The sequence below is a fragment of the Madurella fahalii genome (assembly GCF_045866475.1).
Source record: "Madurella fahalii IFM 68171 DNA, scaffold_5, whole genome shotgun sequence".
In the NCBI taxonomy this organism is placed as follows: domain Eukaryota; kingdom Fungi; phylum Ascomycota; class Sordariomycetes; order Sordariales; genus Madurella; species Madurella fahalii.
Window position 1 is genome coordinate 2321226 of NW_027263975.1, and position 26724 is coordinate 2347949.

Consider the following 26724-nt stretch of genomic DNA (forward strand, 5'->3'; position numbering starts at 1 on the left):
CAAGAGATGTGTTCGAATTGGCAAGCAACTCAACCGACCGAACCGGCACTCCCGTCGCGTCCCGCCACCGAGCTCCTCTGATCGACCTCGCTTGAATTGGGGGGCGGTCGTCTGAAGGTTTCGAGAAACTACTTTGGACTGCGGGACTAGGGCTCTCTACCGGCAGACATGGGAATACGGCAGAGGAAAATGGATGCAAGAGACTGAAGTTGTTTTTTTATCTTGCGGAATCCTGGTCCTTCTCGACTTCGTTCATTAAGCAGTTAAGGAGCAGTAATAATGATTCAACGCGCGAAAACTGTTTCAAGCCTGCCAGTCGACGAGAGGCGTGCTTTAGGGAGGGGGGGTTGAGCTGGGGTGATCCACTGCGGCATCTGTACAGTACAGTACCGGGCCCGGATTGCAGGAGCCCTTTTTAGTGCAGAACGGCGCGGCTTGGGGCCTGGAGACCCCTCGAGTATTATTTTCTTGGCTGCCGCTCGCGGGCAGCCTTTCCGTCTGGAACAAGGAGGCTAGCCTGGAGCTCGATTTTAGCTCCAGCCATCCCAAAGACGTGACGAGGGACCCCTCCGATGATCCCGCAAGAATAGCAGTTCGTCTGGGCGCTGGGCGTGCATGCGCAACCCCTTGCTGCAGACTGGGAAACGGGTCGCAGCGGTGGGAACGGCCTTTCCAAGGCTTGCATGTGAAGACCACTTGCAGCGTCGGATTGCTAAGACGCCAGAGCGCTGGGTCGCTGGATTGGCCCGAGACAAACCTGGCGGGGCGCTCGAGTCTCCAGACAACCGAGATTTATCGCGCGGAAATCCCCGCCCGATCTGGAAATTGTGGCCGATTGCACGAATCCGGGGAACTCTTGGCTCGCGTGGGAAACGTTTTCGGGCAAAGTCACGATCCCCACGCCACAAGCACCCTGATCCTTCACATCACCGGGAACCTGTCATGCACGCATCAGTTTTGCAAACTGGCTCGAGGTTGCAGTTGGGTGTAGGGTATATCAGACTGTCGACGGGTGGTCGCGCGGGGGGAAGGAGATCGCACGCTCTCTCTTGACCACAAGCAAACAAACCTGGAATGTCGCCAAGGTGGTCAGGTCCGGCCTTTGGATGATCGTACTCTCCGTTACTAATTAAGGTTAGTTACCTTGACGGCCTTCGGGGTTTCGCAAGTGTCTTTGCAGGTGGCATGTCAAGTTTGACAACGGGGATGCGTGCGCAGTAAGCTCCGCAGGCATGTCGACCAGACGGTTTGGATCCTTGACATCAACCTGTCTTATTCGTATTCAACGCTGTCGGGCAACATACGTAGTAGGTACTGTATGTGCAGTACCACAGTAGAAAGCAGTCACATTGAGTGCGTCAAACACTTATACCTCTCCAACAAGCGAGTCCTGAGGTTTCCAATGAACCATCTAAAGTTAACTAACACCAGTGGACTCGGAACCAGCCCCGGTGTCTTGCCCCACGGCTTCCCCTCACGATCTTTATTAGTGCATCTGTCCCATGCAGGAGGCCCCTTTCCCCAGAAAAAGGACGATAAATAGTCGGGTTGATCTCGATCCGGACCACTTCCGGTGACTGATTGACAGCCTGTCAACACCCTGGCCCAGAGCTAAGCCTCCAGAGCCCGCGGACGGAGCAGGCCGGCCAGACTCTTAAATTACCATTCCGCATGCTGCACGTAGGGCGGGACGAATCGCTGTCATCATCACATGCCCATTACCCCCTGCATACCGTGTATTTTTGAGATTCTGTCTGGAAGCTTTCGGTCTAGGGTAAAGATGGAGTTCTGGCCATGTGATGGGTTGTGGAACGAAATAGATTTGCAAAAGAAAAGCAGTGCGAGATGTGTCTATAAACAGGCTACTGTCTTTTTACTCTGATGAAACAACGAGCAACGGCCAAGCATTCAGTTGGGTAACCTTTAAAGTTGACGTATTCAGCACCGTGTGGAAGCCGATTGCATGTGACAGTGGCATCCGTTCGTCCACCCACACCACCACCTCGACAGATGATCCTGTGCGGAAACACACTGAAGGATTTCCCCCCTTCTACCACCCCAGATCTTACGGTGCTTGAAACCATCTCTGCAAGAAACCACTTCATTATCCCCAGCATCATGCAAGGGCAAGCACGTACGATAACCCTCCAATCTCCGCTCCAGAAATCTGAGCACTAGATCTAAACCCTTTTCGACCAAACTCCCGGACGGTCCCCTTTTCATGATATCCTCTGATTATTACGCGTCTAGATACATACATATCTACTGTATGCAAAGTATTATTTACCGCTTCATCCATCAACAAGAGCAGCCGTAGCCGCAGTAGTCTTGGCATTGCCATCCCTAATCCGCCCCTCCATCCTCTCCAACAACACCTCAGCAACTTTGCCCTCCCCGACAACCCTCTCAACCTCACCGCCCACCTCCACCCCGGCAATGAACACGGCACTCACCCCCTCCAACGCCGCCACAAAGACACACATCAAGCTCGCAATCACAAAGTGGCTAATCGTCGACCCAATCTCCAACCACGACCCCTCGTCCTTGACGACCCAGAAGAAATACAGCGTGAGAATATCGCTGATGGCCATCACCACCATGAACAGCGCCGATGGCGCCACGCCGAGCCGCTTGTTCAGGATGCCGAGGTTGGCCGAGACGAGGGCGAAGGGGATCATGATCTTGAGGATGAGCATGGCGGTCTGGGAAAAGGGGTCAAAGATGGGGATGAGGCGGGCGACGCTCTCGAGGCTGAACGAGGAAACCGAGGCGATGTTACCCGTGCTGAAGAAGGCCGACTGGAGGAGGACAAAGAAGAAGAGCGCGACGCGGGCGTCGTGGAGGGTCAAGGGCCGGAAGGGGGAGGGAAGGTGGTGGGTGATTTCTGCCAATGGTGACGATGATGGCTTGGGGGTTGCGCCGTTCGCCGCTGGTGCCGGTGATGCTGCGGCTCCGTTGCTTGATTTCGTCGATGAGGAGGAAAATCTGTAGACGGCATGCTCTAGCCGCACCCAGCTGACCAGGGTGGCTGAGAATGTGAGGTAAAAGAGCCCCTCGTATGAGATGGTCAGGATGACAAAGGTAGGGGCGCAGGTGAGAAAAATAACCATGAGCCGGTGCATGTAGTGGTTGTTGGGCTGGAGGCGGTAGGCTTGCGGCGTGAGGAAGGATGCAACTTTGAGAAGTTAGTGGGACCGAAGATCCTACCCCAGGGGGAAAGCTCACCAAGAACCGCCCAGCCCATCACCTGGTTACCGCGAGGAAGGCCCTGTCTGGCCTGCAGCGACAGGGCGCTGGAGCGAGTGATGATTATCGAAAGCAAGGTTAGACCAACCTGGATACCCACGAGCGTCCTGGAAACATGGTTTCTTGACGCAGGAGGCTTTTCCGACCACCCAAAGTCAGAGAGGACAAAGTCCTCCAACACCAGGTAGAGAATCCCGACAATAACCATTAATGCACCCCCGATTGTGCTGGAATCAACTATTAGTAGGCGCTACGAGAGGGGGGTTCCAGGGATAACCAACATCAGAGTGATATCCTCCGCTTTCATGGCTGGGAGCAGAGTGAAGGTGCTCATAGCTAGGCAAGAGAGGAACCATGTGGTGGACAGAGCAGCGTGTTGTTGAAGGAATGAGAGTCCATAAGCAACCGGCCAGAAAGCGCCGATGACGAATAAAATGGTCAGGATCTCGCGGTGGATATAGCCCAGAGCCTGCAGAACTTAGCCCTCCATGCCCAAAGCAACAGAGTGGTTGCATGTTCGACTTACCAGCGATTCAATAACCCCGATATAGATGGCACAGTTGAGAGCCAGCGAAGCAAAGTTTCCACTTGACTTGATATGGCCGAACAGTTGCTTGCGACCCTCCACCAAGCTCTCCCTTCGAGCGTACACTTCCTCCCAGAAAAACACAGGGAAGAAGGCGTATGTATAGTAAGTAGGCGGCGACTTCGAGATGACAAAGGAAGCGTAGAGTGCAGCTAAAACGGATGAAGATACGAGCGTCCCAGAAAGGGTCCTCGACGGCTGCAAGCGGCCATGCAACACATGCAAGTCGATTACCGTGGTGAGCGCATATGCCACCCATCCTAGATATCCTGCTGTGATGACGGCCCTCAAGAACAGCCAGTCATAGGTCTGCAGATACCTCAAACCGCCAAGACCGACTTTCATGAGAGCGGCCGACTCCTCGATAGCTTCTTCATAACTCCCGGCTTCAATGAGCTGCCGGATATGAGCCACACGGCTATCCGGATCCAGACCCTCATCGCTGAATGGCTTGTATGGCCTGTACTGTAACCCGGTGGCCATCTTCTTGTCCTCCTTGACGCGGTACTGCTCGAGGATCCCTTGGGCATTGACGAGCGATGCCTCGGCCTTTTCTTTGAGGTCAGCGGTTAGGAAGGACAAGGGAAGCTCGCCAACCGAGTTCGCCGGGAATTCGACGCCGACAAGGTAGGCCATGAGCGCAGCGACATCAGCCTGCGCCACGTCGTGTCTCCTAACGTGGTTGAGATTCCAGTCTGCCGAGTAATCGTCGTGTCCTGGCGCAACCTCGCCGGGATACAGTTGGGGTTTCGCAACCCCTGAGCCCCAGGCGATCAAGGGGGTCCGGGTGTTGTCGGGATGGCCATCACCATGGCTTCCCCAATCATTCATCCCATGGTCGGCGGTGAAAACAAAGGCAGTCCGGCCATCGCCGTAGAAGTTTTCCATCAATTCCACGATCTCCCGTACGCCTTTATCGACCACCTTAAGGTTGTTGAGATACTCCTTCGAGTGGGGCCGATACGAATGCCCGGCCGTGTCCAATCCTAATAGATGAAGGAAGAAAACGACCTTATCCTGCCTCAGCGCCTCATTGAGAGTCTTGTTCGTCCGCGCCTGTGCGAAGAACTCCTTGACGTGGTCAAAGACCCAAAGGTCCAGCACGACAGCATCGGAGGAGAAGTCCTCAAGTTCAGCTCCGTATGTATAGGCGTCTACCCTACCCGGAACAGCACCGTGCTCAAACATTGGAAGGATGTCGGGGCTGCCCCAGCTCCACGTGTGCCGGCTGCGGTTGAAGAGGCTGTCGAAATTGACCGGGTTCATCTTCCAGCCTGTCGTTACCGCCGAAACGTCTTCGTAAAGGCCAGCGATGAGGGCAACATGTCCGGGTCGCGATTCGGTCGGCACGCGTGTGTGGGAGACGCCGAAGGTCCCTTGCTCCAGCACCTTAGACCGCAAGAAAGGGGCCAGGGGCCTCGGGACAAGGTCGTCATCGGACTCGGGGTACGGCTCGGGATGTGATTGGAACGCCTTGTCGGCGCGCAATCCATCTCCTACGTCAATATTTTGTAAGCAACTGTTTAACGTAGGACAGGCGGCATTATGTGAATTTCGGTGGCTTCGACGCACCTACGAAGAGGACTAGACGATCTGCGGGTGCAGGACTTGACGCTGGCCGGTCTATTTGAAACAGGCGCATGCCCGAAACAATGGGACTGACGAAGTATATGTCGAAGATGGAAAATATATACACGAAGTGGAAGACAACGGCAATTGCCAGAAACCGGAATCGTGGAAAGCCGGCCATGGTGCCTGTCTAGGCGATGCGCCGCGAGATCCGCCGCGGCGACTTTTGGTACGAGTGCGACGCAATAGGTAGTCGGGAGGAGTAACTCGGGGTAGATTAGAGAAAACGACCGGACTGGGGCGCGGTATCGCGCGACTTATTAAATGAAAGGACGCAGTTGTGGCAGAAGCACCTTGCTGGACAAGGAGCTACTGTGGTAAGTCGCGACACCGGGAGGGAATGGCATCCATCAAGTCTCAATGCCACGCACTTCGAAGTTCCAAGCTTTTTTTTCTCGGGTCTTGTTGGACCAGACAAGGGTTGGTCAGGGGCCGCAAGCCACTACGATCCCGCCTCTGCAGGGGTTTTACCGATTGGCGGCTGAGAACGTGACTTCGCGGCTGGATTTCATGGGGTGAGCAATTTACTTAGGCCGCCCCCAGCCGCGTAGAGTCGCGACGCGATTTGCATCGCCAGGAACTTTCTCGTGGATTTGGGCCGAGGAAATTTGAACGCCTGAACAGCACCATCCATCCAAATGGACACCTACAGCAAGTTTCTCGCAGAAAATGTCCTCACGGAGGACAAAGTGGTAAGTCATGATTTTCTCTGTATAAGCTAGATGGGTGAGGGTTCACTGACGAGCATCCAATGTCAGGTCACTTATCGGCTTCTGAGCCGGGCGTTACAAGTTCACGTCAACACCGCGAAACAGTAAGACTTTACGTTTCTTAATAATCTGTTGACTATCATTAACGGTCTCTAGGATGCTGTATGAATTTCACAGAAATCAGAATGCGAAACGCCCCGGGGCCGTGTACGCCACATATTTGGTGTACGGCATCACGAAAGCGGCCGATGAACCGTCAACAGCACGGAATGGTGCGGATGGTGACATTGAAATGACAAGCTCAATGCCCGAAGTCGAGACGTTGTCAGACGTCGTGCCCACCTTCACGCTCTCACTGATCCCCGAGGAGCAGCTCAATGGTCAGCTCTCGCTCAGCCTCTCCTGATCAACCCGCTAACTCAGTCCAGAGGCGCTCTCGAAATATGATGAGGTATCCTCGATTCACGTTTACAGTGTCGGGCCTCATCCGACAAAGGTTGGATATCAGTCCCGTGAAATAGCTATCACCTCGCGACTAAACACGCTCCAGGATGTTGCGCTCCTTGTGGATGCGGCCAACCAAGTTCTTGGCTTACCGGTTAGTGATGACCAAAAGAACTTAGCAGTCATTACCAATCCTCGCGCGCGCCGCAGAGAACGAAAGGGTGCAGGTGTGAAAGCCGCAGCCGCAGCAACAGCTTCGGTAAAGGCACAAACAGAACCGGCGCCAGTACCGGCAAAGGTCAAGGAGGAGTCAAAGCCTACTCAGCTCGCTCAGAGCAGCGCTGAGAAAGCATCCTCAGCAGCCCCAACCAAGAAACCAGCTCCGTCCTTAAAACGTGGTGGGAGTTCCGGTATCATGCAAGCATTTTCCAAAGCCACAAATAAGGTCAAAAAGGAACCTGGTACTTCACAGCCTCCCACTCCAGGCGGAGATGAGTCGAGCGTACAACCCATGTCTGATGACGGGGAAGACGACTCCGAGATGCCGCAGCCAAAGCCGCGTGTCGCTTCCGGTTCGAAGAGCCGCAAGCAGAGGGAAGAGGAACTTAGACGTATGATGGAAGAAGACGACGACGACGAAGAGGAGGCGTCGGAGAAAGCCGAGGAGGAGCCTGCTGAGGAGCCAATGGAAGAAGAGCCGCCAACACCAGAGCCGGCAAAACCAGAGGAATCAGAAGTTATTACCGCATCCAGCAACGGTCGACGGCGCGGCAAGAGGAGGGTCATGCGCAAGAAGCAGATCATGGATGATCAAGGCTACCTCGGTACGTTGCCAGAAAGCCCCGCATGGCCAAATTTTAGACTGACTGTCGGTCACAGTTACCATTCAGGAACCGGGGTGGGAGTCCTTCTCGGAGGACGAGCCTCCCCCGCCTACCAAGCCGAAGACAACGAGCTCGGCCCCGCCGGCGCAGGCAGCAAAGCCAAAGAAGAGCGGGCCGAAGGGAAGCCAGGGCAGCATCATGTCCTTTTTCTCCAAAAAGTGACGCACGCAGGCACAAGGATCCTACCGATTCTTTTCCCTCAATTGAGCATTCTTTTAGCGAGGTCCCACGGACCAGTGTCGAGGAGAAACTTTCTATCACAGAATTGTTACCGGTGACTTGATAAACTCGCTACTAGCTATGATAACGTCGTGGGAAGCCGAGGCTCTGTTTCACCTTCAGACTTTCCGATTCTAAACTAAAACTATTCCAGAATGTCTCAGAAAAGTGCGCCTCATTGCGTAGAGCCGTTTAGACGAGCATTCCTAACGTTCATTTTCAGGTTTCTCACGACCAGGACGCAGTGGGATGAATGTGGGTTTCGAAGTGATGTGCAAGGGTCTAATTGCCCCGCATTCGCACCACAGCGGTGCTCCAGAGCCTTGCCAAGCCATGGGCGTCTTTTTAGCGCTGAATCCAATCGCTTATCGTCAGAGCAATGTAACGTCGGGTCAGAGCTCTCCCTTCGGCCACCTTTGCCGAACGTCCCCTCTAGGTAGTTAGCCCTGCTTAGGTAGCTAATCGGAACCAACGACCAAATGCTCGGCCGACGCGACGTAGCCCCATGCTCAGAGATGGGATGTTGCTGCTGAGGTGATACTTCGTTGGGACTCGAGGCTCTTCACCCTAATCTCCTCCGACACCATCCAACTGCGCTTCATCGACACGACTCCAAACACGTGTAGCCAGGCGCCATGGCCCGTCTTTCGTGGCGCTCGCTCTTCTTACCATTGCTAGCGCGGGCCCCAGCGGCGGCGGCAGGCTGGGACGACAAACAAGCACCATTGGGCGGGAAGTTCGACAAGACAGCCTGTCCGGACTATGCACTTTATGCTGCATATTCGCAGTAAGTGTCAGCGTGCCAGCGGAGTAGCAAGATCTACGGCCCAGATCTAACGGAGTTGAAGCCCTCCCTTAAGCGAAGGGCCTCTCGAATTGCCTTTCCAACGGCCCGATCCCCGTTGCCGGACTTTCCACTCAGATGCGATCGAGGAAGTAATATATGACATTACCTCCCGGATGAAGGACCCCGATCTCGCTCGTCTGTTCGAAAACGCGTTCCCATCGACTACCGACACCACAGTCAAGTTCCATACCAGCGGGAACGACGCAGAGATAAAGAAGAGGCTGCGTAGACGCAAGGAACAAGATGCCTGGGTCGAAGAGGGCGAGTGGGAAGGGCCGCAGTCCTTCATCATCACGGGGGACATTCTCGCCGAATGGTTACGCGACAGCACCAACCAGCTAAAACCGTACCAGGCTCTAGCCACAAAGGATCCAGCGATCTACAACCTGATACTCGGCGCCATCAACACGCAAAGCGAGTACGTGATCAAGTCGCCTTATTGCAACGCCTTCCAGCCGCCGCCCATATCCGGCCTCCCCGTCAGCATGAATGGGCAGGACGATGTCGTGCACCCTGCATACGAGCCCAACGTTGTCTTTGAGTGCAAGTACGAGCTCGACTCGCTCGCGCACTTCCTCGCGCTGGCGAACGAATTCCACCGCCAAACCGGCAGCACCGAGTTTCTGACCCCCCGCTGGTACAAGGCCCTCGGGACGCTCGTCGACGTTCTTTCGGCCCAAAGTAAAAGCACCTTTGAGCCGGAGACTAGCCGTTACCGACCCAACGAATACACGTTCCAAAGACGCACTGACACGGGCACCGAGACCCTCAACCTGCACGGCATCGGCAACCCGCTCAACAACGGCACGGGACTCATCCGCTCCGCCTTCCGCCCCAGCGACGACGCTACCATCTTCGGCTTCTTCATCCCCGCCAACGCGCAAATGGCCGTCGAGCTGAAGCGCACAGCCGCGGTGCTGAGATCTACCGGGACGCCCGCAAACGCCGAGATAGCCGAGACCCTCGAGGATCGGAGCAAGCGTATCACCGAAGGGATCTGGGAGCACGGCGTGGTCAACCACCGCAAGTACGGCGAGGTCTTTGCGTACGAGGTGGACGGGTATGGCAGCTCCCTACTCATGGACGACGCGAACTACCCAAGCCTGCTGGCGCTGCCACTGATGGGGTTCGTGGAGGCAGACGATGCGACGTACCGGAATACGAGACGGATGTTGTTGGAGAAGAACGGGAATCCGTACTTTTTGGAAGGGAGTCAGTTTAGGGGGATTGGAGGTAGGTTTTCTTGGATTGGTTCTTGAGGTGGGGCGAGTGCTGACTGGGTGGTGTTAGGACCTCATATCGGGTTGCAGAATGCCTGGCCCATGAGTTTGTTGGTCCAGGCGCAGACGTCGGATGATGACGAGGAGATTCTGGAGTGCCTACAGTTGGTGCTCAAGTCGAGCAAGCTGGGGCTAATACATGAGAGCATCAATGTGGATTACTCACGCTCGTATACAAGTAGGTGTCGCTCTCGACAAGAGGGATTACCTGATATGGAATGCTAACCGGATGGATTCAGGGAGCTGGTTTGCCTGGGCGAACGGGGTATTTGCCGAGACAATATTGGATTTGGCGAAACGGAAACCGCATTTGATATTCAAGGATGAGAGGCCTCATGAGCGATAATCTGGATAGCCTGCAACAATGAAAGATGCACTTCCGTGGGATGAATAGGTTTGCCATCCCATTTCTTTCCGTAAACGCCGGTGTTCACCGCTTTATCAAACATTCCCGCCGGGTCTCCCAGTACATACGACCATAGGCGGTAGAAAACTCGGGATCCCGTCCGCTCTCCCTTAGATAAGCTACCGACCGCCGGACTAGTAGTTGGGTCGGTGACGACCAGCGAATCCCCGGTGTTGTATGTTTTTGCCACTCTATTTCGCCTTCTGTTGTTTTGCTTATTTGCTTTCTCCTTTCCGCTTGGGCCAATGCAGGTGGTAATTTAAACAACAACACACGAGAAGCCTTGTCAGAGATACACTAGCCGCTTTGTAGTTGAAGTGCCACATTTACGGTCTTCCCCGGGATCGGCACTCCACAGCCCTCCAGGTCCAGGTCCAGTCGAGGTGGGGAGACGCCGGCTGTGGAGAAACCATCGGCGGGCCCCTCTGATGGTGCCCCTCTGCGGGGAATGTGGGGGCTCCGAGAAGGAGCTGCAGTTCGTTGGTCTCGTCATCACGGCACTTTCCTGCGGTATGGCGCCCACCGATGGGCAAGTGAAACGGACGGCGGAAGAATTGCGCTGCTGCCGAGTGGGCGGAAATACCTTAGGCTGATGTAGCCCGAGTCTATTCCTGCAGACCCCGTCGGCCCTGTCTGGAGCATAGGCTGGGCCAGACAACCTAAGGTAAAGAACGGGACACCTGCGAGAACCACGGCGTGTTATTTAAGTCCCGACGGCCCGTCTGGACACCTGAGACCGCAGTCATAACGAACAGTCGAAGTCTTGCTGTCCAATTCACGGCCCGGCTTGTTATCAAAAAGCTCCTTTCTACGTCAATTCGTGAATATGTCATTCGATCGTAAGTAGAAGCATAGATTTCCTAGAAAGGACGCAATCACTAACGCTAAGGCTCCATCGGCCCAGGCCTCGTCCGGTTCGTGCCCAAGGGCGACGACAGCAAGATCCTGATCGGTGAACCCGCCGACAGCTCCATCGATGTCGGCGCTGCGGTCCGCAAGGGCGAGGATGTTCAGGTCAAGGTGTTCAGCGGCAAGTCGGTGCTTGACGCCGGCTCTCCGACGGGCGAGACTGCCGTCATCGGGCGCATTCTTTCTCCTCTGGCGCAGGAGGAAGTCGGGACCATCCGGTGCATCGGGCTGAACGTAAGCCGTGATCCTCGAAAACACCGCAGAACGAGGCAAACCAATGGCCATGGCTGACATGTACCGCAGTACAAAAGACACGCCGAAGAAGCCAAAATGTCAATCCCAGACATCCCGACACTCTTCCTGTAAGCGTCAACAGCCGCCGTCCAAAAAGGTGCCCTTTCCCACGCTAATCCTCACAAAGCAAGCCCGCAACCTGCCTCGCCGATCCGTGGCCGGCGCCGACCATCATCCCCAAGCACACGATCGCCAGCGATTCGGCTGACTATGAGTCGGAGCTGGCCGTGGTCCTCGGCAAGGAGGCCAAGAACGTGTCCGAGGCGGACGCGCTCGACTACGTGCTTGGCTACACGGCCAGCAACGACATCTCGAGCCGCGCGTCCCAGTTCGCCCAGACGCAGTGGTGCTACTCTAAAGGGTTCGACGGTGCCTGCCCACTAGGCCCCGTGCTCGTCTCCAAGAGTCTAGTGCCGGACGTCGGGAAACTCAAGATGCGCGGGTTGAAGAATGGAAAAGTGGTGCAGGAGAGTGGGTTGACGTGAGTTGCTCCTTTTTTTTTTTTTTTTTTTTTTTTTTTTTTCCAATTCTTCCCTTTTGTTCCAGCCTTTCCAAGTCTAGTTTCGTCTGGTACGGGATGTTAGAGATGGATAGCAGATGTAGTTAAAAGAGGTGAGTTGGCTGATTGCATCGACAGTGACCTCATCTTCTCGGTTGCGCAGATTGTGAGCTTCTTGTCCCAAGGAACGACGCTGCCCAAGGGCACTGTCATCATCACCGGCACGCCTGCTGGCGTTGGTTTTGCTCATAAGCCGCAGGAGTTGTTGCATGATGGAGACGAGTTCGTGGTGGAGATTCTACCGCACATTGGAAGTCTCTACAATGTGATGCAGAACGAGAAATAGGCGGGGTTGACGGATGAACTGTTGCGGATTCTGTGGTTTCTATTCTGGGACATGAAGAAGACATGGATTAGTCGCAAAATAGAAACATTGTTTAAATTCTCAAGTCCCCATGGTCTTGGCCCATATCTCTTTTCTTTCCCGCCTCAACCTAATAGACTGGGAAGATTCTCCTTGATGTACTCGACCACCGCATCCGGGCCCTTTTCCACTTGGAGGCCTTGCGGTAGGGAGAAAGTTTTTAAATCGGGTACAATCTCCCTGGCAAGAGCAATGATCTGTTCGGCCTCTTCTGATGTCCACATCGAAGCCGTAAACTAGACATAGTGTGTTAAATGAGTTTGTGAGATCTCCCTCAATACGGCACTTACAAGAACATTGGGCTGCGCTTCCTCAACGGTCTTCTTCACTTCGTCAATGCCTATGGGTACGCATATTAGATATTTCGCGTGGATTGAGTAGAGTTGGGCATGAGAGCGAGGGAAATTACTAGGTGCATTGGCAGCATGAATGATGGTATATCTGTCCTTGACGTCTTCGACAACACGACCAATTAGCCTCTTGGCCCGTTCGGGGGCCGTGTTGACAGTGACAAGTTTGAGAGGTCCAGCTGGTGCCATAGTGAGTACAAATGTGAGAATTAGGTTGGGTCGGAAGTAAATTGGTTCAGTTGATTGGAACGGGTATTGAGTCTTGCGTTACACAGACACAGAGGAGAAAGCACCAGATACACAGCAGATCATGCCCAGGGCTGATCCTTAAAGCCTACCGAAATTCTCCATCAGAATCACCATGTGATGGAAAATGCGCCGGTGCAACATCGAATGCCGTAATTGGCCGTGAAGTGGAAGTACATCACCGAGGCATCCTCGCGCGGCGCTTCAAAGAAAGGAAGAACTCTCAAGGAGTGCTGCAACAGGGGCAAGCGACACACCTTGGCATCGAGGACAATGGTTTTCCCGCCACAGGCTCAAACAGGTGTAAGTCTTCTAGAGACAAAAGCCGCAAGTGGACCGCGAGCTAAACGCGGATTGCGTGAGAAGCCAGGGCAGCTGGACGGAATCGGGGGGTAAAAGTGAGTCCGGTCGAGCGGAAGGTTTGGGTTAGGGTTGGCCATAAGGGCTCTGTTTACTTCTGGGTGTTAAAACAATCTTGGATCATAAGACTTCAGCTCAGCTTCGGTCACAAAACACTGGACCCTTCCAGGCGGCCCGTCGGGAGCCGGCTGCGGACTTGAGGTCGGATGAGAGCAGCCTGAGTCGTCAGTTAAGCACCTTTCAGCCGTCTGTTCCGATCCGTTCCGTGCATTTTGGGTGCCAGGACGGGGCATGGCTGGCATGGCTGGCATTATCGTCACATGTGTATCCCATTTCTCACTCTCCTTCTCTTTTGAGGAACCCGTCAGCAGATGTGTCACAAGACGGCAAGGAGCCTGTCAGCGTGCATCTCGCATCCGTTCCCTTGGGTCGTTGCCAGGCATTCTCCGAACCACTCAGCATGAGTCGTTCACCGCCGCCTGGGGTTGGGGGCCGTGCAGAATGATGGGTGCGGAGGAGAGGCACAGACTGGCCGTTTATCAGATTTGCCACCACGTGGGTGGAGTTGGCTCCAGCTCCCCATGAACAACCTGCGACATCGGATCGGAGCCCGAGCCTGAAGAGCCCATCTGCCATATGGGATCCCCGTCTCTGAGCTTGTGAAGCCAAGCGGCTCTACAACCCAAGCGCCCCAGCCAGTCTATGGACACCTTCAGCAACGAGTACTACAGAATCTTGCAGGTTCTGTTCCAACTGTTGCCTTGATTGACCAATCAGCTTGTGCTTTGCCTGCTTCATCTGACAGGAGTTGGGACTGTAAGGCGCAACCGAAGGAATGGGGCAGAATGACCGAATTTCCATCATAGAGTTCGGCGTAAACGTGTGCGCCGCCGCAATTTCGAGGGCCTTGTCGTTGAAATATACTCACACAGCGATGAACTGCCAGCTCAAACCGCTTCCGGGCTGACCCCCACGCAGCGTCCGTTCTCGGGCCAGCGTCCACGGACCATCAACCGGCCCTCCAATCCCTCACGTCCGACAGCACTTCAGCGGGATTACACAGAACGGCCACCGATGAGTCTTGGTTGCCTCGCCGAGGCGATCCTAGAAGTCGGTGAGTTTGGCCGCTCTCCTTCTCCGCCAACACTACTTCCTTGCTCCCTGCTCTGACGTGCTCGACAAGCGGGAGATTGCGCAAGGACCATCGGGAGCCGGCATGGGCTCCGCTGCTGTCGTCTGCGGGCGACCACGGGACTGCCCAGGCAAGCCGAGGCTACGCCCGATTCGATGGTTACTCGGGCAGGCGGACGGTTGGGCACGGATGATCAGTTCTTGTCCCTGGATACCAATGGGATCGGTCAACACTGGCACGGTATTTACCGCGCGGGTGGATCAACTAGCTCTGGAGACCCGCAAGCTCATGGCTGGTGAGGAGCATGTCTCGTACGATAGCGACGTCTCTGATTGGACCGGAGTCGGGTCCTTCTGGAAATGTTCTTCTGAGGGCTGAGAGGAAGTTCAGTCACAGGCTTGCAGGAGCAGAAAGGGTCCGCAGGGCATCCACTCTTCGACCCTCCCATTTCCAGAGACCTTCCTGCCGTGCTCCCATTCTGGCAGACAGAACCTGCGTCGTCAACAAAATGGGACATGGCACGCGGGCGTGGGCGAGGGCGGGTGCGAGATGCCCCTCAGCTCTTGCAGATCACGGACGATGTTCGCCGACATGTCTACAACACCACGGCTTACATGGAAGCATACTATGCAGTAATATGACCTGCGCAGAGGGGTGGACGGGGGGAGGGGGCCAACCAATGGAGGCAACAGGCCGAAGTGGGAAATCCGGCAAGCCCATCATCGTGGAGTGCATTCCCCTCTTTGGCTGCCAAACTGGCCGCACCGGGTCGGGTTTGATCAACTGTGATCGGAGAGACGCGGCCACCGAGTCGTTGGCCAAGGGCGGGAAGGGAAGCGATGAGAGTGAGGATGGCCAAGGCAAGTCCTCTTCCCCCCACGCCATAATAAATAACGCTGCCGCCTTGTGCCGAGGGACAAAGGCTGCATGCAACACGATGTTGCCTTTTTTCTGTTTTCCCCTCTTCCGGACGTGGATTGAGACCATCGTGAGCTGGCGCAGTGTAAAGCAGGCTGTGTGCTACAATCTCGGGCAACGGGAGGATGCTGCAGCCGCCCGAGCTCAGCCTCTTCACCAATGCTTGCTTCGGAAAGCCATCGCTGACTCTTCTCGGACCGTGAAACAAAGGCTTGCTTCGATTGGGGAACTCGATGGATGCGGCTTGGCTGTGGGATCCCCAGCGAGGTTCTTGGCGGGGGCCGGTGATTGGCACGCTGTCGAGGCAGTTTCACCCAGGGCCGACCTGGGTCGACCTGGGTCGACCTGGGTCAAGAGAAGCAGACGTCACTTACAAGGGGATGCAAGAGCCAACGGAAAACCCGCCCGACCTTACCACGGTACACTAGCTGCCCGACCGCTGGAGACAGGGAGCCCCTCACTCGGTCGGCCACCCCCGCAGTGGGACACGAATGGGCGAGCAGCACCTTAATGGAACCGCGATGGTACCGTGACGGGACGCACAATGCTCCGGGGCGCCATTTCATATGACCGCTCTTGCAACGTCCGCTCACTCTCCGGATGCCTTGTTTTGAACGACGCAAGGGCGGTGTGCGCTGTCAGAGACCCGGGACGCAGCCACCATCCGTGATGGAATGATCCCACCGGTTGATCGCAGGATATTGCGCGGGTGCCGACCGACCCGAGCACGCCATGGACACGATTCCGGAGAGCGCCAGCGCCAGCGCCAGCGCCAGCGCCAGCGCCAGCGGGCTGGGCGGGCTGATCTCACTCACCACAACAAGGGATCATACGGACGCAGTAAGCAACGCACACAAGCAAGCTGCAACGACACTGCGAATGGATCCCTCCGACTTCCCGATACAGCTCATTGCGTACAGGTAAGCCAGCCCCTCTGCAGTGGCCTAAATTTAACCATGCTCCCACTGTACTGTACTCGACAGTCGCCGTGTATGTATCATCAGCCTCAGGTCTTGGGTTCTCGGCCATATGCGGAGGCTACAATTGTCGGTTGTCGGGGGCCCGGGGCCGGTCGTCCAAGGGAGACGTTTGACCCATCAACGAGACAACTGAAAGCCCCAAGCAGCGCGCCAAACCCCTCTTTCAGAGTTCACTGCAGCGAGGGGCAATGCGCAATGCGCCCCCGTCCCCGCCTTGGGTGGCCCCGGACGCCGGCTGGTCGGCTCGTCCCTGGACGGGAGAAGGAGCGGGCGAAACGTCAGGTTTTCTCGCTCCTCGGAAGCTGATTGCACAAAGGTCCTTGCCGGTGATATCATGGGCTTGGACGTCTAGCGACCCTTCTGTCGGAACGCTCTTTGGGGTGTGACAGGGCCAAAGAGTCGCTAAAAGAGGGGACAATGGCCACTGGTGGTGGACAAATTGAAGAGCCCAAATGTCCCATATCCCCATGCCTCGTGACCCGACCGCGAATATCGTGCCACACCGCCGCATTACCCGCTTGCTCGCCGGACCTACAACCCCTGTCTCTCTCCGTGGTTGCCCTGCTTCGCCCTGCTCGGGTCTCGTCTTGGCTCCCAAACGCGCTGCCTTTGATGCTTGGGGATACCTGGTCTTGGCTCCATTGCCGGTTTTCCCACGAGTTGTGTTGATGCGCACCATTTACCTAGTCAAATTGAACCTATTTTTTAAAATTTTTATTTTTTAATTCCTATTCTATTCTATCTTATTTTATTTTATTTGCTCTTCCCCTGGCACTCCTTCATTTCATTGCTCTGACGCGCTTCTTTGTTGCGCCCCATCCGTCCGAACCCGAAGCCATCTAAGCGCACCAGGAAGGCATGGGGTTGGGTCACGACCTTGTGGTACCTTGTCGAGCAGTCCTGGTCGCATAGAAACAAAGGAGAGAGCTGCATGCAGCGCAGGTACCTTTTTAGGTTTCCATTGTCCTTGTCGTTGCCTGTTTCTCCAATATCGCCAACCCCCACCGTCCCCCCGTAACCCCCCGTCCCCCTTTCTGCTCGTCACTCGATTTTCCTCTTTGGGGAGTGACATTTAAACCCGACCTCCAAGCCGCTGCCCTGCATACCTAAGCTGCTTTCCATCCTCAACACCAGAAAAATACATAAAGACTCCTGCCACCACCCTCTTCGTCCCTCGAGCATCTCCAAGTGAACTCGACACTTCCAACTCTAGACGTTCTACACCCTGCCTACATCGCATTATTCTCTGTCACCAACGGACTCAACACCAGACTCGAAAGTCTTTTGTGTCTGACTCCCACACACATACACACACACACATATATATATAGATATAAATATATACGCACGACAACTCGACGTCCTCAACCCTCCTCAACTCGCTTACAGCTATCCACAACACCAATCCGTCAACATGGCCATCAAGGAATACGAGGAACTCGTCGATGAGTGCTGCTCCTTCTGCTGCAAAGCTGTCGACTTTGGCACGCACGACTACTGCCCCGGGAGCGCACATTGCGCGCGCTGCCCCTACTGAAGGCGGCATGCTCCTGCAGCAGAGGCCTGTACTGTACCGCCCATTTGGGCGGGCTGCATGGGGACGCCGTCCTAGGTGACCGACATGTACGCAGCATGCAGGCCCGTGCCGCAGCTGATGCTCCCTTTTCACCGGTCGACACGGAGCAGCTCTGGAGATAGCCGATCGATGGCGTCTCATCGTCCTCGTTCCCTCCCAAAACCCCCCACCTTGGACCCCCAGCTTGCCGTTGGGGGGATCGGCCACGACGGGGCCCGCTCCCCTTCAACCGCATTTCTGCTGTCTCTCTCTGCGGATGCTCGAATATTCGTTTCTTTCGTCGCGGGAACACAAACACGAAGCGCATCAAACAAGCACCCTTGTTCACCAAAACAGAAACGCACCCTGGATCGGCAGTCCATGTACCGTTTCGCCCCGTTCGCTGGTTGAGGCCGGGATGGGATCTTCTCCCACACACACACACACACCCTCCCCCTTCCTCCATGTCCGGGTTGATGCACGTTCTACTTGGGCTCCGCCCCGCATGCAGGGCTGATGGCGGCTTGCACACTGGAGTTTCATTGCATCAATGCTGCGGGCAGCTCAACAACTGGACGGGAAGCTCGGTGTCGAGGGCGGAGGAGGGTCAAGCCAGACATTGTTGAAGAGTTCGTCACTGACTTCTCGTTCCCGGCCATCCACACTCCCGTCGCTCTTTGCAGGAGCCATGCCGCAACTTCTTTCCCGCATGTCTATCCCTCTGGTGGCGTTTCTTCTCTTCCGTTACTTTCCTGTCTTGGTTTCTCGGCTGTGGGTAGGAGTTGGGCTAGCGTTTGTGTCATTGGACCATCTCTCTTATGTACGGCACCATTTCGGGCGCTGTTGGAAATCAGGATATTTCCCCCAATGTCTTTCGCTACAGGGGTTGGGGTTGGCTTGTTCAAGGGGTTTATCATCATGGGAGGCGTTTTATCGAGCACGGGCGTAAGGGTGCATGGCGGCAGCCCTGGATTTTTGCAGATACCATCGCTAGCAAGGCGCCCTGGATAGGAATTCATTTCGAGTTACATACAATGTTGCGCCAATATCGATATTGAGATGCGAGGTGCCGCCTTGGGATTTGTCACATCTCAACGGCTGCCGTCACGCCCTCGCGCCATCCGAGAGCACCTGCAGTAGCAGTAGTACTGTAGCAGCAGCAGCAGTAGCAGCAGCAGCAGTTCTCGATAACTAACGTTACCCTTGTCCCTCTGCCAGCCATCCGAGAAACATGGGCTTCGGCACCCCCCTGCCATGCATCCTGCATTGCTGCTCTCTTGCCCGTGCACTTGCTGCCCGGGTCCGAAAACGATCATCTCCCCGCAGCCTCGTCGATGCACCGTCTCCCAGGTTTGTAATTGTAATTGAGGTGCCGCTTCGAGTCCGCCATGTCCACGCAGTCGTCTCCATCTCGATGGCCGGGCGGCCGCTCGGCAGCAACGGCAGCAACGGCAGCAACGGACGCAACATTGGCAGGCGGGCGGGAGGGGTAGCTGCGACCTTCGAGATAGCCCAGAAAGGCCCAAAACTTCCTGACCGTCTTGATCGACCTCATTGCCACGCCGAACCGAATGAGAAGGAATCAAGCTGTCGTGTTATTGTGTTGTGTTGACGTGGCCCTGGAGGCGGACCCCTGACTTGCAAACCTTGTTCACTACATACCGTACACACACCAAATCCCTGCCCCCGGCCCCGAACCCTCTATTGATCATTCCCTGGTTCGATCGACGACCATCCAACTTTCGAGCCACCCTCCTCCACCCCACCGTCCCTGGCCGGCCAGCCGCTCGCCGAGCCTTGGAGCCTAGCCTTTTTGTTTTCCCCAAGACGAGCATTGTGTAACCATCCGTCATAGTCAGCCCCAGCTTACGTTTTACATGTGTGCTAAGCTGCGCCGGCGGGACCCATGTAGCGGCAGTGCCCTACTTGCCTGTGCTCCTACATGATGCATGTACACTATGCATATCTTCGCAAAGGGGAATAAGATTAGATACATATACATTTGGACCGGGGAGGGGTGGCGAGGAGGTCGGAGACGACCACACAGGCACGAACAGATAACACGCACGAATTATGCGTTAGAACGTACAGTACCCCTGAAGCTACCCCCGGGGCTCTCCGGGAACAACACAGAAACGTGCTCAGTTGTGCGCACAAACCATTCCCGGGCGTAATGCCATGATAGTATCGCCATATAACTCGCGGAGAATGGAGAGTGATAAACCGGCAGAACACAAGTGAGCCCAACCCTCCGTACCTGCAAGTCAGCGTTGAAGGAGCGCCTTCGCTACCAAAGGAAGAGACATGTCGGAAACTACGGGCGAGAGCGAAGAACAAGAGGGTACCCAAGCCAAGTTGATAAGACTTGTGGTCCGTCTGTCAGCCCGCAGCGTTGCCAACGAGGTACGTGCATAGGATGGTGGTATGGCATACAAGGGGGAGGGACATGTCCGTGGGCAAAGTCAGTGGGTGCTGCACCCCGAGTCCCACAAGTCGGCCGGCTCGGCTCGGAAAAGATCCTCCTCTAGATCACAGCTATCGTGTAGAATATCCGAGAAGCATGGCGATCTCTAGTCCGTATTCGACTAGAGACATATCTCACCATGGCGCTACAGGCAATGTCTCAGGCCATAAACAGGGAATCGAACGCAATCCTGCGGAGTCATCCAAGCCAATCCAATCCCGGGACGATTAGGCAGGCACCTACACTACATGCTAGTGTATGATATCCTTTCATCATGCATTAAAACCATACACATCAATACATGCAAGAAAAACGCCATGCTTTCGTTCCCCCATCCCTCCCAAAAGTGGTATCCTGGCACCGCACTTCCCATGAAAAGGGACTATCCCAAACCAGCAAAGCCTTTGAAGATCATGCACGCCAAACAAAAGAGGTAACGAGGCAAACGAAAATAAAACCAAAAAAAAAGGAAAAAAAAAAAAAAATGCCCGAGATCAAAAAGGAGAAGGGGCGTGGTGATTAGACAAAATCCTGCTAACGAAAAGTACAGCAAAGAGAAACAGAGACAAATCCGGAACTCCCGGCCCCGGAACCAACCATCTTCCCGTCCTCCTTCCCCACACCCGTCGATGAAACGAAATAGTTCAAGTTTGTCCAGCCCGGCTTCCAAACCCCGTCATGAATAAATGATTGCCCAGCAGCGAGACAAGCGAACCCATGTCCCAATCCAACGGAGTTAGTACTGGATGCAGCAAGGCGTGCCTGGGCTACCAGCAGCACGTTGACGCAAAAGTGGCCTGATCCCGCCCCATCCCCCAATGTTTCAGCATCTTGGCCTCTTTGTGATGGGGGGAATAGGGTACGGGAATATAGGATGGGATGGAAGCATGGGTGCAGTGTAGGTGTAGGGCAGGGAGCTTGGCAAAGCGGGCACCAGGCCGGAACGGGGCAAGCTCGACCGTGGACTATGACGAAGATAGATGATGCTGCTGATGATGAGGACGATGAGCAGAGAGGGAGGGAGACAAACTACCCCCACCAAAACAGCCCAAACCACCTCAGAGCCGCCACCCAAATTGTGAAAGTCGTGACTCAACGGCGAGCTAGTATAGCGTCAAAAAGACAGCCGCGATCGCCGACTTGTCGTACTTGACGTACTTGCCCTTGCCCTTGTCCACCTCATGGTACCGGTCCCAGAAGCGGTTGTACAGCGGCTCGATCATGTTCTGCATGTCCTTGGCAAACAGTTGGCGCACCTCGCGCTCCATGCTGTACCCCTTGTGCCGCGCCACCATGTCGTCGAAGCTGGCGTTGAAGGCCTGGAACTTGCCCTTGATGTTCTCCTTGTCCTTGGAGCTGAGGCCCTTGAGGATCGACGCCGAGTCCACCATGCCCTGCCCGGACGTCGGCCGCTGCCCGCCGCGGCTCGTGTGGATCACGTCAAAGAGGTGCACGCTGACATCCTTGCACGTGTCCGTGTAGAGGCTAGTAGCCTTTTTGCGCCACGCCTCGAGGACCCCCAGCCGTGGTTCTAGCAAGGGCGCTAGCTCCGACGTCTGGATCATGCGCTCGATGATGGTGACGCTGTTCGCCAGGAACACGCCGATAACCGGTTTCCGTTGGAGGATCATCCTTGCGCGGCCGTCCAGCGCCATCAGGAGCGCCTCGATGGTGTCGGTGCAGTAGTGCGCAAAAATCTCCTTCCCGTCCGCTCCGACGTCAAAAGACGCGAGGCTCGGGGCCCCGTCGCCTCCGCCTCCCCTCGACGCGCCAGACTTCCACCCTCCGTCTCCGAGGGATATCATGATGCTCGAGATGGGTCGGAGGAAATCAACCATTGTACGGAGCCGCTGCATCGTCTCCGACACGAGGGGAACCGGCGCGCCGTCCATGGGCAGTGTCTGCAGGCCGTTGGCCCGCCTCTTGGTGTCCTCGAGCAGCTCGGCGAGCGAGAATTTGGCAGTCTCACGGACCGGTTTCAGCGATGCCGCGAGAGAGCTCTTGAGCTCGCCGGTACGCCTCTCCAAGTTGCTCGACAGTTCCGAGATGATCTCGACAATCTCGTACGCCAAGTAGCAGTCGGTGTTCATGTGCGCCTTTATGTGCCCGTTCAGCTCCCGCAGTGTTCTGCCCAATTCCACCAGCGACGGCTGACATGTCGCCTCGAACACAGGCCCCCAGTCTTCCCTCGTAAAGATGTTGCACACGTTCTCGTACTCGGCGACAAAGAGGCCTTCCATGGCCTGGGCGTAGGTCCCGATCCCGCTATTCCCAGGTCGGTAGATTGCCTCTGGATTCTTCTTCTTGGCCGTGTTGGTGCTTGCCATGGCTAGGTTGACCAATGCCGACGAGAGATATTGTGACCTGATCTCGACATATATCTTTGCGATTGGTGAATCCTGAGGCGCTCCCGAACCGCCGCTTTGCCGGTGCACCCCAGCCACGTACGAGTTCATCAGACCCAACCTAGCAAACTTGTCTTGGGACAGCACCGGGAAAGGCTTATTCTTCGTGATGAAGTGTAGGGGCTCGATCGCTCGAGGGGTCTCGTTCCGCAATAGCTTGTCAAACGAGTTCTCAAGTTGTGTGTTGCCGAGTTTCACGAGCCTCTGAAGCTCCGAGACGGTCTGCTGCGTCGAGCGGAGGTTCGACGCCTTCATTTCGCTGAGCGCCTTGTTCAGGCGCTTGATGGACGCTAGGTAATTGGGCAAACCGGCCTTGTCGGGGCCCATTCGGATGATCTGCTCTTCGTCATTCTTGCTGTCGGCGGGCTGGCGCAGGCGGTCGATGGCTGCTAAGACGGCGTCGATGTCTGTCGTGCGAGGCCGGTATTTTAGCCCCCGACTTGTGCGCAAGAAGGGGAGACTGAATGTTCACCTACTGCTGTTGAGAATCTGGAGTTTCTTGGTCTCTCCATTCAGCGGGCCGGCGACGTCGCCCACACTCTTCCCCGTGGCGTCGAGTCTCCCCAAGCATGCCTGGATCTTTTTGGTCAATTGCGTCGTCTTCTCGAGCCGTGAATTGAGCACGTCGACCTCGGCCCTAGCCTCTTCGTCGGCCGTGTGCCGGCTAGTCGTGACCCCAACAGCCATGGTTATGTCGGGGTTGCATTCGGAGAGAGTCGTGAGGCCTTCCTACTCGGTCTTGTTTGTTGGTTCTGGAACCCTGTCACGTCTCGGGCAGGTTGCAGGGGGCTCCACTGCAGGCGCAGTTATGCCACAGCGCACCAATCAGGGGGGTTACTCATCCCCCCAGCTGAGACCCCGCTGATACCCTGCACTGACCTCATCGATCAATCAATGAGGCTGAATTTAATGCAACGAATGTCCTGCACCATGTCGGCAATTGCTTTCTTTCCAACCTACGAGCCGCGATTTCTGTTTAACATGAGGATAACGAGGCTGCGGCAGTGCGGTTTGGAAAAGGAAGAAAAATGGCAAGGGAATTGCATCGAGTGGTTTTACTTTATCTGGTATTGCATCTATGCAGCATAGCTTGAAGATGACTGGAATTGGATACTGTTATGTCTCTAGCCCATGCAGCATGATAGAAGTATATCTGTGACTAACATGATTGGCCCCCGAATCCAGACTTTTAGTTAGCGCCCGATCAGTCAACTTTCTAACGTTAACCCTGCAGAAAGTCGGCTACGTTACCCGTTCCTCGTTCTCAGCCAATCTTATTTCTGCCTTCCGTAATTCAAATACGTTCTTAGGTACCTAACAGGTCCGATTTCGCCACACCTCCACCACTCATCTCAGCAGTCCAAACTCCAGAGAGCACAACCGTCATGGCCCAGTCAAAGCTGTGAAGAAGTCGTCAACAAGGCGGCCCACCGTCTCCACGATCCATTCAATATCCTCACTGCGCACATTGAACGGAGGCGATAGGATGATGTGATCTCCCCGGATGCCGTCGGCCGACCCAGTTCCCAAATAAACATTGATGCCATACTCTTTCGCCAGCCCCCGCTTACTTATCTCCATGGCTACGTGGGCCTCCTCGGGGAATGGGAGTGACTTGTTTTTCTCTGCGACAAACTCGATGCCCCAGAAGAGTCCGCGGCCGCGGATGTTGCCCACATTGGGGTGGCTGCCGAGACGTTCGCGCAACCGTCTTGAGAGCAACGCGCCCATCTCTCGAACATTTCTCAAAAGATTTTCATTTTGAATGATTTGCTGGACCTCGAGTGCTGCCGCGCAAACGGCCGGGTGGCCTTGATATGTATGGCCGTGAACGAAAGCGCTGCGTTATTTGCGTCACTAACGGACAGTAGCTGGTGGCAGGTCAGGGTAACTTACGAGCTGCCTTTCTCCATCACTTCTATAACGTGCCGATTCACCAAAACACCGGCGACCGGCTGGTAGCCACCCCCCAGGGCCTTGCCGATGGTCTGAATATCGGGCACCACTCCTTCCTGTTCCCATGCATGCAGGGTCCCAGTTCGGCCCATGCCGCACATAACCTCATCCAAAATGAGGAGAGCGCCATACTTCCGGCAGACGGCCTGCATCGCCTTAAAGTAGCCGGGAACTGAGGGTACGCATCCGAGTGCCTGCGTGGTACTGGTTAGTTACATGACGAGACGACGGCAATAGGGACACGTACCGCGCCAACAACAGGCTCAGCGACGAAGGCACAAACCGTTTCCGGTCCTACAGCTTTAAATTCGTCATCCAGTTCCTTAGCAAGCCGGGCAACGTAATCTTCATCCGTCTCGCCAGCGTTCTTGCTACGGAATTCATTGCACGGCGACACGCTTGATACGTTCTTCATCAGGAGAGGCTCAAACTTTGCCCGCCGGGCCTCGTGCCCGCCGACTGCTAGTGCACCCAGGGTTATTCCGTGGTACGACTGTCTCCGGGAGATGAAACGTATCCTTCTCGGCTGTGGTGGGTTGAGTTCGAGGAAATACTGTCGACTGAGCTTGACAGCTGCCTCCATCGCCTCGGAGCCTTGTGAAGGTTAGCTATGGATAGGGCCGTAGTATAGGGCAAGACTTACCGGAGTTGACGATATAGGCACGCGACATGTTACCATTGGTCGAGTCCACCAAGTAGCGGCAGAGCTCCTCCTGGACGCTGGTTGTGTAGAAGATGCTTGCGCAATATGGAGTGGCCATCATCTGTGCCATGACCGCCCGGGCGACTCTTTCATCTCCCCAGCCGATACAACCAACCGCGGCACCTCCCGAGGCGTCAAAAATCTTCCGACCATCGTCGAGCACGAGGTAGCTGCCCTCGCCTTTGGCCACAGGAAGGAAGTCATATGCCAGGTGTCTATGCAACACGGCAGACTTTTCCATCGTCTTCGCAGTATCGGCCGCGTTTTCTGCGGGGATTGGATCGAGGTGTCTCAAAACCATGTTGAATCTGTGAAGTCACTGAATAGCTAGCCTGAGCTGGGTGGTATGGAATGAGAGTGTATGATGGGCAAAAGCATTCCGCGGCTGTCTATTTATACTGGAGCCATGGCAGAACCTCCCGGACCCCTGTCCACGAAGATGGGCATAGAAACGTTGCAGAGCGGATGGCTAATCTTGCTTCCCATAACAACACTGGTGGTACCGGCGGGGCTAGCCCCCGGCTCAAACCCGTCATCACCCATCTTAATCAAGGCGCCAATTGCTCTGACCCGGGAAGTTTGTTCTACGCCGAGCGTGTAGTGGATCTCCGGTTGTCAACATGATTCGTTGGCCGAGGCCACGGACGCTGCACTGCCGACTAGTTCTCTCGCTCCTTGTGACAGTCGGTTAACGAGGGCGAGAGCGGCTGCGGACCAAGAAGCCAGGAGGGCCAGGAGCAATTCCTGGTTGAACGACATTTAAAATAGCAGTTGCAGCAGATGCGAGAACGGGTGTACGGACCCACGTGCAACAACTGTCCTGTGGTTTCCCGACTTCAAACGGCTCGAGTTGTCATCGCTGTCGTGCAACCACCGGTGCATCGAAATCCCCTTTTTCGGGAGTCGGTAGCGTGAGGGGTGGGGACCAACAGCTTAATCGGCATCCCGATCTCGGTCCAGGGACTCTCTACGCGGCAAACCCCTGCTCCATCTGGGGGGAAAACCGTCTTCTTAATTTTTTAATTTTTTTTCCTTTTTTTTTCTTCTTTTTTTCCCATGATGAGATTGTCTCAACTGCGTTCTTGGTTGCCCGCAATCTGTTAGCACGGTGCGCTGGCCCGGTGAAACGAACTCTATCGCAGCGCTAAATTTATCGAGCCAACTTGTTCGTTCACTCTTTGGACTTCGGCTGCACCGGGTTCGCGCTACGGGTTCTCCTGTTCTCATCGGGCGATAGCCGATGACACGGACCGTTAACGAATCCGCTCACGTTCCCGA

The 26724-nt window shown here is 55.4% G+C and overlaps 8 protein-coding genes and 1 non-coding gene across 9 annotated transcripts; 5 read left to right on the forward strand and 4 right to left on the reverse strand.

The window, feature by feature from the left end:
• Nucleotides 1-2291: 2291 nt before the first annotated feature.
• On the reverse strand, nt 2292-5582 carry MCD4 (Glycosyl phosphatidyl inositol anchor synthesis; the record flags this gene model as incomplete). Its single annotated transcript, XM_071064680.1, has 5 exons — nt 2292-3175; nt 3226-3473; nt 3528-3715; nt 3773-5328; nt 5405-5582. 5 exons carry the CDS (start codon nt 5580-5582, stop codon nt 2292-2294), a joined length of 3054 nt encoding a protein of 1017 aa, XP_070920781.1.
• Nucleotides 5583-6099: 517 nt separating this feature from the next.
• On the forward strand, nt 6100-7661 carry cdc27 (the record flags this gene model as incomplete). Its single annotated transcript, XM_071064681.1, has 6 exons — nt 6100-6153; nt 6220-6275; nt 6328-6551; nt 6600-6667; nt 6722-7439; nt 7495-7661. 6 exons carry the CDS (start codon nt 6100-6102, stop codon nt 7659-7661), a joined length of 1287 nt encoding a protein of 428 aa, XP_070920782.1.
• Nucleotides 7662-8353: 692 nt separating this feature from the next.
• MFIFM68171_09263 (Meiotically up-regulated gene 157 protein) lies at nt 8354-10191 on the forward strand (the record flags this gene model as incomplete). The annotated part of the gene is made up of 4 exons (XM_071064682.1): nt 8354-8505; nt 8567-9798; nt 9856-10023; nt 10085-10191. 4 exons carry the CDS (start codon nt 8354-8356, stop codon nt 10189-10191), a joined length of 1659 nt encoding a protein of 552 aa, XP_070920783.1.
• Nucleotides 10192-10315: 124 nt separating this feature from the next.
• MP_IFM68171_r72 lies at nt 10316-10431 on the forward strand. The gene has a single exon (XR_011606019.1). It is a non-coding gene; the product is annotated as a 5S ribosomal RNA (ribosomal RNA).
• A 646-nt stretch (nt 10432-11077) lies between these two features.
• MFIFM68171_09264 (Fumarylacetoacetase-like C-terminal domain-containing protein) lies at nt 11078-12299 on the forward strand (the record flags this gene model as incomplete). Its single annotated transcript, XM_071064683.1, has 5 exons — nt 11078-11090; nt 11156-11394; nt 11464-11522; nt 11582-11935; nt 12092-12299. 5 exons carry the CDS (start codon nt 11078-11080, stop codon nt 12297-12299), a joined length of 873 nt encoding a protein of 290 aa, XP_070920784.1.
• Nucleotides 12300-12442: 143 nt separating this feature from the next.
• On the reverse strand, nt 12443-12916 carry MFIFM68171_09265 (Alpha beta fold family protein; the record flags this gene model as incomplete). The annotated part of the gene is made up of 3 exons (XM_071064684.1): nt 12443-12613; nt 12668-12717; nt 12787-12916. The coding sequence occupies 3 exons, from the start codon at nt 12914-12916 to the stop codon at nt 12443-12445; spliced, it is 351 nt and encodes a 116-aa protein (XP_070920785.1).
• Nucleotides 12917-17777: 4861 nt separating this feature from the next.
• On the forward strand, nt 17778-17900 carry MFIFM68171_09266 (uncharacterized protein; the record flags this gene model as incomplete). The annotated part of the gene is made up of 1 exon (XM_071064685.1): nt 17778-17900. One exon carries the CDS (start codon nt 17778-17780, stop codon nt 17898-17900), a length of 123 nt encoding a protein of 40 aa, XP_070920786.1.
• Nucleotides 17901-21485: 3585 nt separating this feature from the next.
• EXO70 (exocyst complex component exo70) lies at nt 21486-23474 on the reverse strand (the record flags this gene model as incomplete). Its single annotated transcript, XM_071064686.1, has 2 exons — nt 21486-23194; nt 23264-23474. The coding sequence occupies 2 exons, from the start codon at nt 23472-23474 to the stop codon at nt 21486-21488; spliced, it is 1920 nt and encodes a 639-aa protein (XP_070920787.1).
• A 696-nt stretch (nt 23475-24170) lies between these two features.
• On the reverse strand, nt 24171-25747 carry MFIFM68171_09268 (Pyridoxal phosphate-dependent transferase; the record flags this gene model as incomplete). The annotated part of the gene is made up of 4 exons (XM_071064687.1): nt 24171-24627; nt 24684-24937; nt 24991-25337; nt 25387-25747. The coding sequence occupies 4 exons, from the start codon at nt 25745-25747 to the stop codon at nt 24171-24173; spliced, it is 1419 nt and encodes a 472-aa protein (XP_070920788.1).
• Nucleotides 25748-26724: the final 977 nt, after the last annotated feature.